This window comes from Papaver somniferum, chromosome 5, assembly GCF_003573695.1.
Source record: "Papaver somniferum cultivar HN1 chromosome 5, ASM357369v1, whole genome shotgun sequence".
NCBI lineage: Eukaryota > Viridiplantae > Streptophyta > Magnoliopsida > Ranunculales > Papaveraceae > Papaver > Papaver somniferum.
In genome coordinates, this window is record NC_039362.1 from 185658980 (window position 1) to 185673834 (window position 14855).

The window sequence follows — 14855 nt, forward strand, 5'->3', positions numbered from 1 at the left end:
AGCGTCTCGATGTTTCCCAACCCAGCCAAGGTGATGCATGGCCAGACTAAGCCGATGATCTTCATCTCACAACTTCACGGTCTACACCACAAATAGAATCTATGCAAGGCCGCCAAACACGAGGATCATGAACTCTCCTTACCTCTCGAAAAAGGTTAGTCGGACCTTTCTGACCATCTTTTCACGACTCGTCGTTTCTATTTTTGTCCTCGCCTGTCACCATCTTATGCTTACCTCGCAACAATGCTCCTGTTCCGAGCTAAGTAGGGGACTTAATGTTGATAGTGGTTTTTAGCTTAGGGTCAAAATCGTAAAATTGTATATCTGACATGACGATACTATGACCATTAACACATTTATTTAATCAATCAGCATGCCTACGTAAGAATTACCGCGGTACCCTTTTTTTTACACGGGTCATGTTCCACGGCAGAACCCTTAACATTGACTGACATCATCTATGACAAACCCTAATTCTCATGCTACCGCGCCAAGGCATGCCAACCATGCTAGCCGCACCACTGTGCCAATGGCTGACCATGCCAGCCACATCTCCGCGCCAAGGCATGCCAACCATGCCAGCCGCACTACTGTGCCAATAGTATACCATGCCATCCACATTTCCGCGCCAAGGCATGCCAACCATTCCAGCCGCACCGCCGCGACAATGAATGCCATGCCATCCGCACCTCCGCGCCAAGGCATGCCAACCATGCAAACCGCACCACTGTGCCAATGGCATGCCATGCCAGCCGCACCTCCGCGCGAAGGCATGCCAGCCGCACCACATGTGCCAATGGCATGCCAACCACCTTGTCGCGCGATACCATGCCGGCCTTCCCTATGCGGCTACCAAAACGAAGGCGTGCGATGATCAACGACCACCCTTCCATCTTAGATGCAAATCTTAGCCGTCCAAAGTCGCCAAACAACGTATGGTAACTTTGGCCCAAAACCCTAGTTTTGGACACGCCAAACCGCGCCAAGGCATGCCATGCCACATGTGCCAATGGCATGCCAACCACCTTGTCGCGCCATACCATGCCGGCCTTCCCTATGCGACTACCAAAACGAAGGCGTGCGATGATCAACGACCACCCTTCCATCTTAGATGCAAATATTAGCCGTCCAAGGTCGCCAAACAACGCATGGTAACCTTTGGCCCAAAACCCTAGTTTTGGCCACGCCAAACCGCGCCAAGGCATGCCATCCACATGTGCCAGTGACATGCCAACCACCTTGCCGCGCTATACCATGTCAGCCTTCCCTATGCGGCTACCAAAACGAAGACGTGTGATGATCAACGACCACCCTTCCAACTTAGATGCAAATCTTAGCCGTCAAAGGTCGCCAAACAACGCATGGTAACCTTTGGCTCAAAACCCTAGTTTTGGCCACGCCAAACCGCGCCAAGGCATGCCATGCCACATGTGCCAATGGCATGCCAACCACCTTGCCGCGCCATACTATGCCGGCCTTCCCTATGCGGCTACCAAAATGAAGGCCTGCAACAATCAACGACCACTTTTTCATCTAAGATGCAGATCTTAGCCGTCCAAGGTTACCAGCTAACGCATGGAAACCTTTGGCCCTAGTTTGGTCGAACCTAAACAAAGCCAAAACCCTAACTTTTGGCCGCTCCTAAACTAGGCCATATTAAAGCCATACTGATCATGCTTTCATGCCACTGGCTACTAAAACGAAAGCCTGCAACAATCAATGACCACTTTTTCATCTAATATGCAGATTTTAGCCGTCCAAGGTTACCAGCTAACGCATGACAACCTTTGGCCCTAGTTTGGTCGCGCCTAAACAAAGCCAAAACCGTAACTTTTGGCCGCGCCTAAACTAGGCCATATTGAAGCCATACTGATCATTCTTTCATGCCACTGGATGCCAAAACGAAGGCCTACAACAATCAACGACCACTTTTTCATCTAAGATGCAGATCTTAGTCGTCCAAGGTTACCATCTAACGCATGGCAACCTTTGTCCCTAGTTTGGTCGCGCCTAAACAAATCCAAAACCCTAACTTTTGGACGCGCCTAAACTAGGCCATATTGAAGCCATACTGATCATGCTTTCATGCCACTGGCTACCAAACAAATGGTTACAATAATCAATGACTACCTTTCCTCTTAAGATGCAAAATCAACTTGCCAGACAAAAACAACATGCTACATGTTTTCCACGAAAACGCTCGAGACATCAACACATATCACAAAACTGGGGGATGCTCATTGGGTATTGGTTTGGCGGTTTACAGCGTGCGGCGTACACTACGCCCGTTATAAGATAGTGTCATAAGGATGAGGCGGTTAGTAAATACAGGGAGTAATGGTGAAACTCTTTCTTTTATGAAACATCAATTCCAGGCGTTACCAGTTACTACCTCCTCCCATTTACTCACCCGTTTTCCATTTCTTAATGTGACCAGAGTACGTTTCACTTCGACTGGTATAAATAGGCATTACCTATTTCCACCGAACAACAAGTTCAGGTCAGGAGGATACAACACTCAGAAAATATTTGCTAGCTTTCCATCTGTTAGCTTCCCACTTTCTGATACAAGTCGTGAAACAACTACTCTTCCAGAATCAACTATTCTGGTCTCAACACTCTCTTTGCTTCCCTCCCCAAAACCAACCCTTCTTCTTCACTTTGTGACCGAAGCAAGTCTGGAACGACCATTTCTTGGTTTAGGCCGGATTTGTACAGATTGATCTCTCGAATCTAAAGTACTCCCTTGCAGTACATTGTTTAGGATTTAAACTCGTTTCTCACCCACACACCCGAAATTACCAAAATCAATAGAAATCGTTTTCACCCTCAAACACAAGGATATGTGCATGTAAAGGACAATAAAGATAAATGGGTTATATGGTGACTCTAAAGGACGCTCTTAGTGATGGAGAAACGCCTAGGGATGAACGAGGTAGACTCCATCGAACTTGTTACACCATATTCGAGGAGCATTGTTAAAAAAATTCTTGAAATCATTAAGCCCTATGTTTTATCAACCGACGACGTGGATGCGGATGGGAATTGTGGTTACCACGTTGCGTCGGAACAAGTAAGCCATATAAGTTTGGCGGACGATGAGAACCTAAACAATTCCAATATTTTACAAAGATGATGGCCTTACACCTACAAGAAGATAAGGAATTTTACATTTCGATGATGAAGGAAGGAACAAGAAAAGACAAAGAACTAAAATTTGATGAAATGATGGTTAGAGTACAAGGGACAAATGGGAATTGACTAATTACCCAATATATTGGATGAGCATGCCTTTATGTGGTCATCTATTGGCGGAAACGTGGAGTTGTGTTGTTCATATATTTGGTCAGGAAACATATTTTACATACTCACCGAAATACACCATTTGGGATGGAAGAATTGTTTTATTCAACCATAACAACATCCATTATATCGGTCTTAGACTACGTGAAGATTTTCCATTACCACCGGTTCATGAGGATTCAGAGCTCACCAAGGAATGAATTAAAAATACGATCCCAACATGAAGCGATGAGAGGAATTCGTCGGTTCATATCAAATGAAGGGTCTCCAAGTGTTGGAGTATTTTCCTATTATTAAGAACATGAACTATTGGATGCTTATATGTTGTCGCTTTCATATATTGTATGTTCCAAACTTAACCAAGCTTAATGAATGAAAGTGATTTGTCTTTTTTGGGAACGTTAAACTCATGAAATTTGTAACATAACCGGTCTACTTATACGGTGATAAAGTCTGGTTGTTAAGCTAGTAAGTTGCAGCTTTTTCATAATGAGTTTATGCAGGGATTACTATAAACCGATTCTGAATTCAAAGAGGAATCGGTTTACGCTGGAGTTCCTATAAACCGTTCTAAACAAAACTTTCCCGAGAATTCATTCAGAATCGGTATATGTCGAAGAGAATGTAATTCGATTCTTAATGAAATAAGTTACAGAAAAACATACAACTTTTAATTCCTTAATTGGACTACATATGGTCTAACATGATCGAATTATGGTCCATTTCAACTTGGCATAAACTCTTAAAATTTAAACTAGCACGGTACTAGACTATCACATTAATCTTGTAATTTCATAAAAAGAAATTTATCTATATTTTAGTATGATATTCAACTATCAATGTGGCTCCAAAATTATAAAAAGACACTCCTCTCCACTTGGTATAAACATCCTGTGCTGCAAAGCAAATGGCTCTGTGCCTAGCGAGAAACTCGTTGTACTTAGAGCACAATTCCTTAATGTAAATCGTCCTTGAACAAACGTAATCTGGTCGATAATCATGGGGGGGTATGTTATACTTAACGCCCATCTTTGGAACGAAATAACCGATTTCACTTGGATCCAAAATACACTCACGTGTTGGTGTTCTTCGGGAAGATCCTTGACTACGTATAATTTTTAACCCATTCAATCTCTTCCTCAACATCCTTCAATATTTACCTTAGTTGGAATTGGTCTTGACCTCGTCGTTTCTTTGCCTTGAGTACGTCTTCTTCTTTCATTGCAGCACTCGACGATGATATGGTAGTTCGTTTGCTTTTCTTAATTATGTACTTGGCATAAACTCTTGAATTGGTACTTGACGATGATGAAATAGTTCTTTTGCATCTTCTAAGTATGTTTTCGAATGAGTTGGTAGTTGGTGATGATGGATTTGACATCTCCGAATGAAAAAGTGAACAATGGAGAAATATTTCTTCGAGTAAGGTGGTGTATTATAGAGAATGGGTTATCCACTTTATATATACAAGGAACCAATGGCTACAATTTCAAAAAAAAAAAAAGTCGTTAACAGTAACAATCGGATTATATGGATGCACCCATAGTCCGATTGTGAATTTGGAATAATGGAAAATATCTGCCTTTCCATAATCCATATGTGAGGCACATAAAGATCAATTCCTAATTTCTCTACAATTCCAAACTTAAACCCAGAATCAGTCTATGCGTGCATTAGCGTAAACCAATTGTGGTTGATGTTCATCACGTCAACCCATAATCGGTTTATGTAGGTCTACAATAAAACCGATTGCTTGTAACATCAACTACAATCGGAATAATCAAATGCACACATAAACCGATTCAAGGGATTTATGGACCCATTTTTTCTAACTTTAAATCTCATATATATATATACAATTTTAAGATTGTAAGGATAATACCAACAAGATAAATTTATGAATTCTAGGAATTTTAAATAAGTTACCAAACATACGAGGGATTTACATGAATCCAAGAATTTGTAATTCCATGAAATTATAAAATTCTCGAAATCGTGAAATAATCCGACCAATAGCGCAAACAAATTGTCCTCGTAAATGAAAACGGACTTTGTTCTTCAACAATGGAATGATAGGTCCACGACGGTCCAACCCATGAAGCCCAAGTCTGTATCTTAAAAGGGTATGCTTGGAAATTTTTATTAGGGTTTTAGTAGAAATCGATTAACCTAGGTTTTTCTCCTCTCTCTTCACTGCCTCCATATCTCCTCCGTCTTAGTAGTTGCAGAGGAAAGGGGATTTTCTTCATTTTCAGCAAAAAATGGTGAAAGGTCGTGAAGGTGAACGTGTCAGGTATACACTCTTACTCTCTGATTCCACCATTAACTCCAGATATCGAATCTGTGATTTCGAAATCTTGTATGTACAAACTGATTTTGTTTTATTTTGATGAATACAGACTCTACGTTAGAGGAACCATTCTTGGATACAAGAGGTATGCAATCATTGATTATCATCTTTGCTGTTAATTTCTTTTTTTCGATTTTCTTTTTTAGATTTTTTTTTGTTGATTTTTTGTTGGGTGATTTTAGGTCAAAGTCGAACCAGTACCCAAACACATCATTGGTTCAGATTGAAGGAGTGAACACCAAAGAGGAAGTACAATGGTATGCTGGTAAGAGGGTGGCTTACATCTACAAGGCTAAGGTCAAGACTAATGGTTCTCACTACCGATGCATTTGGGGAAAAGTTATCAGGCCTCATGGTAACAGTGGTGTTGTTCGTGCTAAATTCACCTCCAACTTGCCACCTAAATCCATGGTAAGCAAGGATAAACAAACTTCAATTTGTTTTTGTGTTTTATATGAAGTGATTTTGTGAATAGGGTTGGTTATAATTCTATATTTTGTGTGGGTTTGCAGGGAATGAGAGTTAGAGTGTTCATGTACCCAAGCAACATCTAAGGTACTGATACTTGTCTCTGAAGATTGAGTTTTATCTTTTTGATGTTTGATAATTTGTCCATGTGGTGTGTTATTAATTTTGAAGGCTTCTGTTACAGAAATATGTTTGTAGGAATATAGCATAAAACAGTTTCTGCATGAGTTCAGTAGGGCTGTTATATAGTGAAGAACACATTTCGTTTAATGTAATGATCAACACATACTTGTTTCTAACTAGTATATGCCTAGCTTCTTCATGTTGCTTAGCTTTTTTTTCCTCTCTAGCAGTTGGTCTTTCTTTTCATTAGCAATTTGTCTCATAACTTGATAATCATAATTTGAAAGCCTGCTTTTTGGTGGCATATAGGTCAGCAGTTTGTTGCTTACTGGTAATAACCCTCTGGAGTGTTTAGTCATAGGTTACTTTCTTACTGAATTCCATTCCATGCCCTGCTTTCTGTATCCATTCGGTAGCCTGAACTAATCTAGCTCAACATTCTCTAGCAGTTGGTCTTTCTTTTCATTAAGCCGTTTGTCTCATAACTCGATAATCATGATTTGAAAGCCTGCTTTTTGGTAGCATATAGGTTGGCAGTTTGTTGCTTACTGGTAATATCCCTCTGGAGTGTTTATTCATAGGTTACATTCTTACTGAATTCCATTCCCTGCTTTCTGTACCCATTCGGTAGCCTGAACTAATCTAGCTCAGCATTACGTATATCTGTTCTTTTATGCTGACACTAATAAACTAACCTTTAAACTGAGGACTTGATTCCTTCTATGCATGACATAATGTTTTATGTGGGTATGTCTTGTTTTCAATCTCTCATATTTGTGATTTGGATTGCAGGCTAAGGATTGCTTTTTGTGGTGGTGAAGTTATAAGCATTATGATATGTAGATCCTCTCTTTGGTACTTGGTTTCAGTTTTCTTATTTAGAGCCCTCTCTTTTTTTGTAGTTGATAAACAAATTGGGAATTACTGTAAGTTAAGGGCAAATTTTGTACTGGTGCTTTCAGATAATCTTTAATTGATACATTTTATTGGTAGTGCAACAAAAGATTGGTACTGCGAGCTGTTTTGCTTAGTTTCAGTGGAAGACTAGTTGAATATATATTAGTTTAAACCATGCAATGCTTTTAAATTTTCTAAGCTTCCTCGTGGTTTCTTTTTGTTCTTCTGCACCTGGTTTCTCTATAGCATGCTTCTATTTTGATAGATAGATTTGTATCTGTAGATGTGCTGTGTCACAAATTGCGTTGGCAGTTCTTTCTACTCAACAAGGATAGGTCTTTGACTGGTAGGCTTCATCTTTAGCAAATTCTTTTCTATTATTTTTCTTGCTGCTGATGGGAAATTTAGCTTTTTAGGAGTTTGAGGCATTTCAGAATGATTTTCATTAAAAGAGTGGTCAATTCCGGTGGCAGAAGTGTGTAGTTGACCTATTCTGTTTTTCTTCTAGTAATGTGTTGTGGAACTGTGGTGTATGGAAAATAGTAGTGACTGGGATGGGGAGTGCATATTGAAATGTGGATGCTATTGCCATCAACTCTGCAAGCATTTTACTAGCAGTTTGCAATCCTTAGCGCATTATATAATTTTTTTGTGATTTTAGAATTTAGCAAGTATGCTGTATTTTTTTATCAGATCCTCCTCGAGTTGTGACACACGATCACTTCCCTAAACCCACCATACATGTTTCAGCCTTTCAGGAAGACTATCAGGCAAGGTAGTCAATTTCGGATTTCCGATTGTCTCGGTCGACACCGAGATACTGGTACAACTTTGACCGAGATACTGGTACAACTTTGTCTCGGGGAAATTCCGTTTTAAAATCTCGGTAAAATCTCGGTTTCATATTTTATATCCTCGTATCGATAATCACTTAAAAGAAACATAGTATTAGTAAATCTGGTTGTTCACCTTCCTCATCATCAACACCAAATAATAATTTTAGCTCAAGAAATTCAAACACAGCAACAAGCAATAATACTAGTGAGTGAATTAATCTTTTTAATTTTTGTACGTGAGATTAGTCCACTCAATTTAAAAAGAAAAAAAAAATTCGGCCAAGACAAATCAATTCCGACCGAAAAACGCGTTTTCGGCCGAAATTTTCGCAAAGATTTCGTCCTGCCGAAATTAACAAAATCGTGTCTTCTTGGACCGCGAAATTTCGGCCGAAATGACCGAAATCGACTACATAGCTATCAGGCTGATGAACACTGCGATTCATTAGGAGGATTTTGGAACTTCTTGGCTGCAGGCCTGTAACTTCTCCAGAAGTGATTTTAGGACTACTGGGCTTTGGCCCAGTCTTGTCTGTATTGGCTGCAGGCATGTAGCTTGTGCTGAAGTTAACAACATGTGCTTGTCAAGCTGAAAACAACATATCGCTTTCTATGTATTCAATGCTCGTTTATAACCTCAATCTCTCATTTTTTTCATCCTAAAATTTCGTAAAACATTTTCTTGCTGGTATTAGCTTTTCATACTCCTTCCATTTGCCAAGTACAAGGATGAAACATTAAACAGATTATAGACAAACTCGCCAGTTGTTTGCATATTAGCCGGGTATTAACAGTGGAATGCCTGGATTAATCCATTACTTCCAAGGTTAAACATGACAAAAACAAATTTGCTATTTTAAATTGCATACAAGAATTGTTCCTCCCTACCTAGGCCTGCACTCTCTATGGTACATTCTTCGGAAGTTTATACGAGAATTCTAATTTTACCTGTTTCTTTTTGCATTTTATAGAAGTTTACCTGAGGCCAGACCACATGGTATTATAGATTAGTTCGAAGCTGTTTGAGCTGTCAAAAAATGCATAATTGCATACCATGATTGTCTCCATAATAAAAAAAAATATTTTATCCGTATTCAAAGACCTTCTAAATATAACTATTCCATAATTAAATGTAAAATCTTAATTAAACGTATCATCCCAAAATTAAAAATATTCATGCTTATACTTCTGCAGCAGCAGCAACAGTGTTTCAAGTATAAACGCGGTTTGGGAATTCATTAGGGGAAGAAAACAATGCAAATGGTTTCACAGAATGCAACCTTTTTGAATTCTTGTGTATGTTGCTTCTTCCGCCAGATTACCTACGTTAAGACCAAGACTGCAAATGTCAACATTAGACTTAAGTTCCAAGAATCTTCTATAATCAAACTTTAAATACTTTTCTTTGATTCAATTATATAAATAGCCTTCAACCTTACGACTACTCCTTACAAAGGTCCATTTGTCAACCTTCTTCTCTTCTTTAAAAATGGGTTTGAGTAATTTCATCTTCGTCTTTGCAGTATTAGTACTAGCGATTTTCTCCTCAACTGCTTTTGTTAATGGAGGAGGAGTTTTCAAAGTGAAGCATAAATTTGGAGGTGAAGCGTATAGGTCGCTTAAGGATTTGACGCTTCATGATAAGAATCGTCATGGGAGATTTCTTGCTGCAATTGATGTTCCTTTGGGCGGCGACGGAAAAGCTACCGGAACCGGGTTAGTATCGCAATTATTATTAAGACTGACTGTCACAATCAATTTTATATATGAACAGAAGAATTTCTTTATTTTCTTTTTAAATGATATTTTTTTGCACAAGAAAAAGAAATGCCCATCAAATTGAAGCTTGAATGATAATTAAAATAATGAAATATTTGTTGTTATCTGACTAGTGACAAATTACTAACACTTTATTATATATGTATGTTTAAAATTACATGTTGCGAAAATTATTTACCTTTAGCACATTCTTGTTATGAAATTCTTTTTGGTCCCTAGTAAGAATTGAAGTACTGCTAACGGGGCGGAGGCAGTAAATTTTCTGAGATTTTGGGCTCCAAGCCCATTTTGCTACTTGAAGTACTGCTAGTGACTTTGAGCTTGAATTTTTGGACTGCATTCTAGATTTTGTTACCGCATGAAGTACTTGGAACTTACTCGAGTTGATTTTTTTTTACAGGCTTTACTATACAAAACTTACTATTGGAACTCCTTCAAAAGATTATTATCTCCATGTAGATACTGGTAGTGATATTTTATGGGTCAACTGCGCCCAGTGTAGCCCTTGTGCAAAAGAAACTGACATTGACGACGTAAGCGCATGCACATTAATCCTTTCTCAACTCCCTCATGGAAGTGCGAAAAAAAGACTGATTTTCTTTAGTATCTGTTTGTATCTTTGGCAGTTGACTCTGAAGTTATATGATCCAAGAAGTTCTTCAACGGCAGAATTAGTTCCATGTAGTGGTGGATATTGCACTGAATTTAACAAAGGTCCCATTTCTGGTTGTGTATCTAATGGCGTTTGTGCATATGGGCTTCAATATGGAGATGGAAGTGGAAGTGTTGGATACTTTGTTCAAGACGTTATTGGGTTCGATCAAGTTTCTGGAAATCTTCAAACAACTACTGGAAATTCAAGTATTACATTTGGGTAAGTCATTATATTTGTGGTGATTTGCTATAAAAGTCACTCATGCATTCATCCAGTGGCACAAGTCATGCTTAATACAAGCGCGGTTTTTAACCAAGTCATGCTTAATTTGAAGTTTATACTAAATAGTCTTGTTTTTTTGAGATAGGTGTGGGCTTGAACAAACAGGAAATCTTGCCTCATCTGCTGGAGCCCTTGATGGCCTAATTGGTTTTGGTGCTTCAAGTACATCCATGCTTTCACAACTAGCTTCGTCCGGAAAAGTGAAGAAGAAATTTGCTCACTGCTTAGATGGTAAAAATGGAGGAGGAATCTTTGCGATTGGAGACGTAGTGCAACCAAAACTAAAAACAACTCCATTGGTTCCAAATGCGTACGTGATCTAATCCAACTATACGATCCTTTTCTGGAAAAGTTCACCATTAACATTAGTTTCATAAGTATTGTTACAAATTAATTGGTTTAATTTTTTTCTTAGGTCGCATTACAATGTGAATATGGAATCAGTTAAAGTTGGTGATACTGTCCTAAATATTCCAAAACAAGTATTCGAAGCTGGATCTGGGAAAGGAGCAATTATTGATAGTGGTACAACTTTGACATATCTTCCGGGGGCAATTTTTGATCCTTTGAGACAAATTGTATGAAATTTTTTAACTTATATTTATTTTAAACCTTCGGTTGATATACAACTTCCACCTTACAACACATTTTTTTGTTTGGTTGTTGTCAGATTTTAACAAGCCAGGCCAACTTGAGTCTCCACCTTGTTGATAATCTCCTTGACTGTTTCAAATTCGACAATAGGTTATGTTTTCGTGTTTTAAATTAAAAAAATTAATTCAATCAAATCGATTTAATGAAGGATCATGGGCACTAGTACATGACTGATATTAACATTATTTTCTGTATAATTGCAGCATCGATGAATCGTTTCCTACTGTCACTTTTGGTTTTGAAAATTCACTCGAATTGAACGTGTACCCTCATGACTATTTGGTCCCATATGTAAGTAAAAGTGGTTTACATGCAATGTCCACATGTTGATTCTGCTTTAATATCTTTGTCTTTCCTTCTCACTCTCTTATTACTCGACTCAATGTTATGCTAACTGTTGTGTGACATTCGAGAGAACGATGAATGGTGCTTCGGTTGGCAGGATAGTGAAAAACTACAATCTGATGCAGTGAAGGATCTGATCATCTTAGGAGGTAAATAATGCTCGTATGGTCAATATATGTACTCATGCGATTAAAAATAAAAAACCTTGCACAGTTTGTTGACATATATGTGCGCTATCAATTGTATTCATGCAGATCTGGTGCTCACAAATAAGTTGGTGTTATACGATCTGGAAAACCAAGTTCTTGGATTGTCAGACTACAATTGTAAGCATAACCTGTTGACACAATTTTAATTTGCATTTTAGCTTCCAGTAACTAAATAAAATTCTACATTTCTGGTTTTATTTTTAGGCTCTTCAACCATTCGGATGAAAGATGAAACAACTGGGACAGTGAATCAAGTAGGTTCTCACAATCTGTCATCTTCGCCTGCTCGTTACAATATGGATTTTGGAATAGTTATGAAGCTATTTCTAGCATCTTTAATCATGTTCTTTCATTGTACTTGGTGAATATTTTTGCAAATAATATATTTATATGTCTTGTTTTAATATTGTTAATAAAAATTCGTTGATTCATATATGATATGGGTTTTGTGCACAGTCATATACACACATTATCTCATAAAATATCTACATTCTTCATAAATTTATACAAAAGTCGGGACGAAGCCGGTTGTAGGCATGGGTGAACTTCACAACCAACCCATCTTGTTTACAACAAAAATTTATAGAAAGTGGGATTCCAAGCCCATTTGTGCATACTTGCTCCCATAGAAAGAGACATTGCTTACCTCGCGAGAAATGGACATTGAAAAGCCCTTTTGTAACACTTTTTCCTACTATTAAATAGGTTCGATCTCCAACCTCCCCTATGAGAAGAGGCTTGAGAACCTCCATACCACTTGATAGTTTTTTATTTTTCGACTTTAGTTTTATGCATTCTAAGTAATGATTTTACTTAAATTTTGTATAATATAAAGGAAATAACACAAAAAATTAAATTATATAAGTTAGTATATGGATACATATTTCAGCATTTTATGGGCAAAATCTAAATATGGCGAGGGACCTGTGGGATCAAATTAAAAGATACATGTGGGCCAAATCTGAATATTGGTGGGCTTGGGTTGCCAAAGTATATGGTTTGCAAGAATCATTAAACGACTATTTATGATTTTTTACTTGTGAAAACTACTGTCAAATACCTTTTTGTTGAAGGAGAAATATAGAAGAGAGAGATCTTATTCATTATTCAATAGATATCAATGTAGTATTATTACATAGGAATAAGCTTCTATTTATAGGCTAGAGTATCAACCTTGGTTACATATAGATGGGCCGCACACATGGGCCAAAGGCCCTACAACACTCTTCTTTATGCGGTCCAATATAGCAGTGCTTCACATATAATGCTTCCGATGTAGCGCTTCGGATCTAGTTTTCTATCCTCGATGACTACTGTATCTAAGTCTATTGCCTCATTAAAACCTCGCTAGGAAAACCCAGAGGAACAAAGCCTGAACTAAGGAAAAAGAGTACAATATTAAGAAAACTTAGAACAGAGTTGGACTTGCATATTTTGCCTCGTTAAAACATTGACAAGGAAAAATCCATTGGGATAAAACCTTGACGAAGGGAAAATAGTACAACGCGATTAAGTCCGGAAGTATGCCTTTGCTGGATACTCATACATAAAATCTTATCTATGTCTACAGATGATTGATGAACACCTAGTACTGATACGCAATAGTATTATCAATACTACTAGTTGACTTGTGCCGAAAATTTTTGTCATGTAATCCTTGCTTCGTTGTGATGATTCCGGAAATTGTTTCACTTGACAAACTATCGAGTTTCATTTTTTTGATTCTGATAGTGTTCAGCAAGCAATCTGCAGGTCTTCGTCATTTATCATGTAGTTGGTGTAGTTATGGTTGCCTCGTTAAAAACCTTGCCGAGTAACAAAAATCCTGTGGGAAAAACTAATCTCGATCGAAGGGAAAAGAGTACAACGCAGCTTTACATTTCAGAGTCAAATTTGTCAACATCATATCTTTGGATCCTCCCCTTGATGTTGGGGATGTCCCTATAATTCCATTCAGAGGAGTTTCTAGACAGTTCCTTTAGTCATATATTTTACAAAAGTGAATATAGGAAATGACTTAGTAAATAAGTCAGTCATATGTCCCCCTGATTACTTTCATGGGAGAAGAGTTCCTTTATAATCAACAACTTTTGAATTGCACTTCCATTAGCAGTACTCTTTATGTATTTGTAGGGATAAAATAAACTCATGTTAACGGTTTCTTTTCAAAACAAACACATGTCAATGATTACTTTCCAAAGATGCTGCATTGGCGGTGAGCTATATCTATCTAACTAGTTCACTGAGGATGAAATATCTGGTCGCGTACATTGTACTAAGTACAACAATGCGTTTATTGCACTTAATATGGGAATTTCATTTTCCAACACATCTTTGCCATTTTTCTTTAGAAGAAACAGTCATTCACTTATATTTGAACCTCGACTAATCATGGGAGTGCTAACAATATGCATGTCCTTGTTAAATTTCCTGACAACTTTGGACATACACAAACTGGTGGAATAATATACCACAAGCTTGGTGTTCGATCGAGCTTTCCTAGATTTTCATTTCAAATTCAAAGCAGCTTGTAAAATCTCTTATTTCATTAAGAGTACATACCATGTACATATCATCGACATAGATAGATACAATTCCAATTCAGAAAATTTCTTTGTGAGTACGCAGAGAAATTACCTTAATTATTTATTCCCTTTTCAATCAAATAGTCACTTAGACGGGTATACCAAATCCGCCAGAATATTTCAATCCTTAAGTGAGCGTTCCACTCTAATCTGAAACGTACTCCATGGTTTAGAGTCTTTTGATTTGGGTAACAAAAAGGATGTTATGCACTTTTGTAAACATATTTATCCCTCAATCCTTGTAGAATACATAATAACCACATATAAATGTTGCATTTCAAGTCCTTTTGAAACTACCAAGCTATCTAAGTAACAGAACGCCTTAACGTTCACTACAACGTAGTAAACAATTCCAAGGCTTTGTGAGAT

At 37.9% G+C, this 14855-nt stretch overlaps 2 protein-coding genes across 2 annotated transcripts; both read left to right on the forward strand.

Annotated features, from left to right (window-relative positions):
* The first annotated feature begins 5456 nt into the window (after positions 1–5456).
* On the forward strand, positions 5457–7316 carry LOC113283941 (60S ribosomal protein L35a-3). Its single transcript, XM_026533321.1, has 5 exons — positions 5457–5596; positions 5703–5738; positions 5836–6064; positions 6166–6208; positions 7037–7316. The coding sequence occupies exons 1-4, from the start codon at positions 5565–5567 to the stop codon at positions 6205–6207; spliced, it is 339 nt and encodes a 112-aa protein (XP_026389106.1). The 5' UTR covers positions 5457–5564; the 3' UTR covers position 6208; positions 7037–7316.
* Positions 7317–9446: 2130 nt separating this feature from the next.
* On the forward strand, positions 9447–12305 carry LOC113278323 (aspartic proteinase-like protein 2). The gene is made up of 10 exons (XM_026527193.1): positions 9447–9693; positions 10157–10289; positions 10383–10630; positions 10779–11003; positions 11109–11271; positions 11364–11437; positions 11551–11638; positions 11763–11841; positions 11947–12018; positions 12106–12305. Exons 1-10 carry the CDS (start codon positions 9467–9469, stop codon positions 12264–12266), a joined length of 1470 nt encoding a protein of 489 aa, XP_026382978.1. The 5' UTR covers positions 9447–9466; the 3' UTR covers positions 12267–12305.
* The last annotated feature ends 2550 nt before the right edge of the window (positions 12306–14855 follow it).

Bases quoted from the DNA above. Each gene is read 5' to 3' on its own strand.
- LOC113283941 (XM_026533321.1), top strand. From the start codon at position 5,565: ATGGTGAAAGGTCGTGAAGGTGAACGTGTCAG. The intron at 5,597-5,702 runs GTATACACTCTT...TGATGAATACAG, and splicing joins CGTGAAGGTGAACGTGTCAG to ACTCTACGTTAGAGGAACCA. The intron at 5,739-5,835 runs GTATGCAATCAT...GGGTGATTTTAG, and splicing joins ACCATTCTTGGATACAAGAG to GTCAAAGTCGAACCAGTACC.
- LOC113278323 (XM_026527193.1), top strand. From the start codon at position 9,467: ATGGGTTTGAGTAATTTCATCTTCGTCTTTGCAGTATTAGTACTAGCG. The intron at 10,631-10,778 runs GTAAGTCATTAT...TTTTTGAGATAG, and splicing joins AATTCAAGTATTACATTTGG to GTGTGGGCTTGAACAAACAG. The intron at 11,438-11,550 runs GTTATGTTTTCG...GTATAATTGCAG, and splicing joins TGTTTCAAATTCGACAATAG to CATCGATGAATCGTTTCCTA.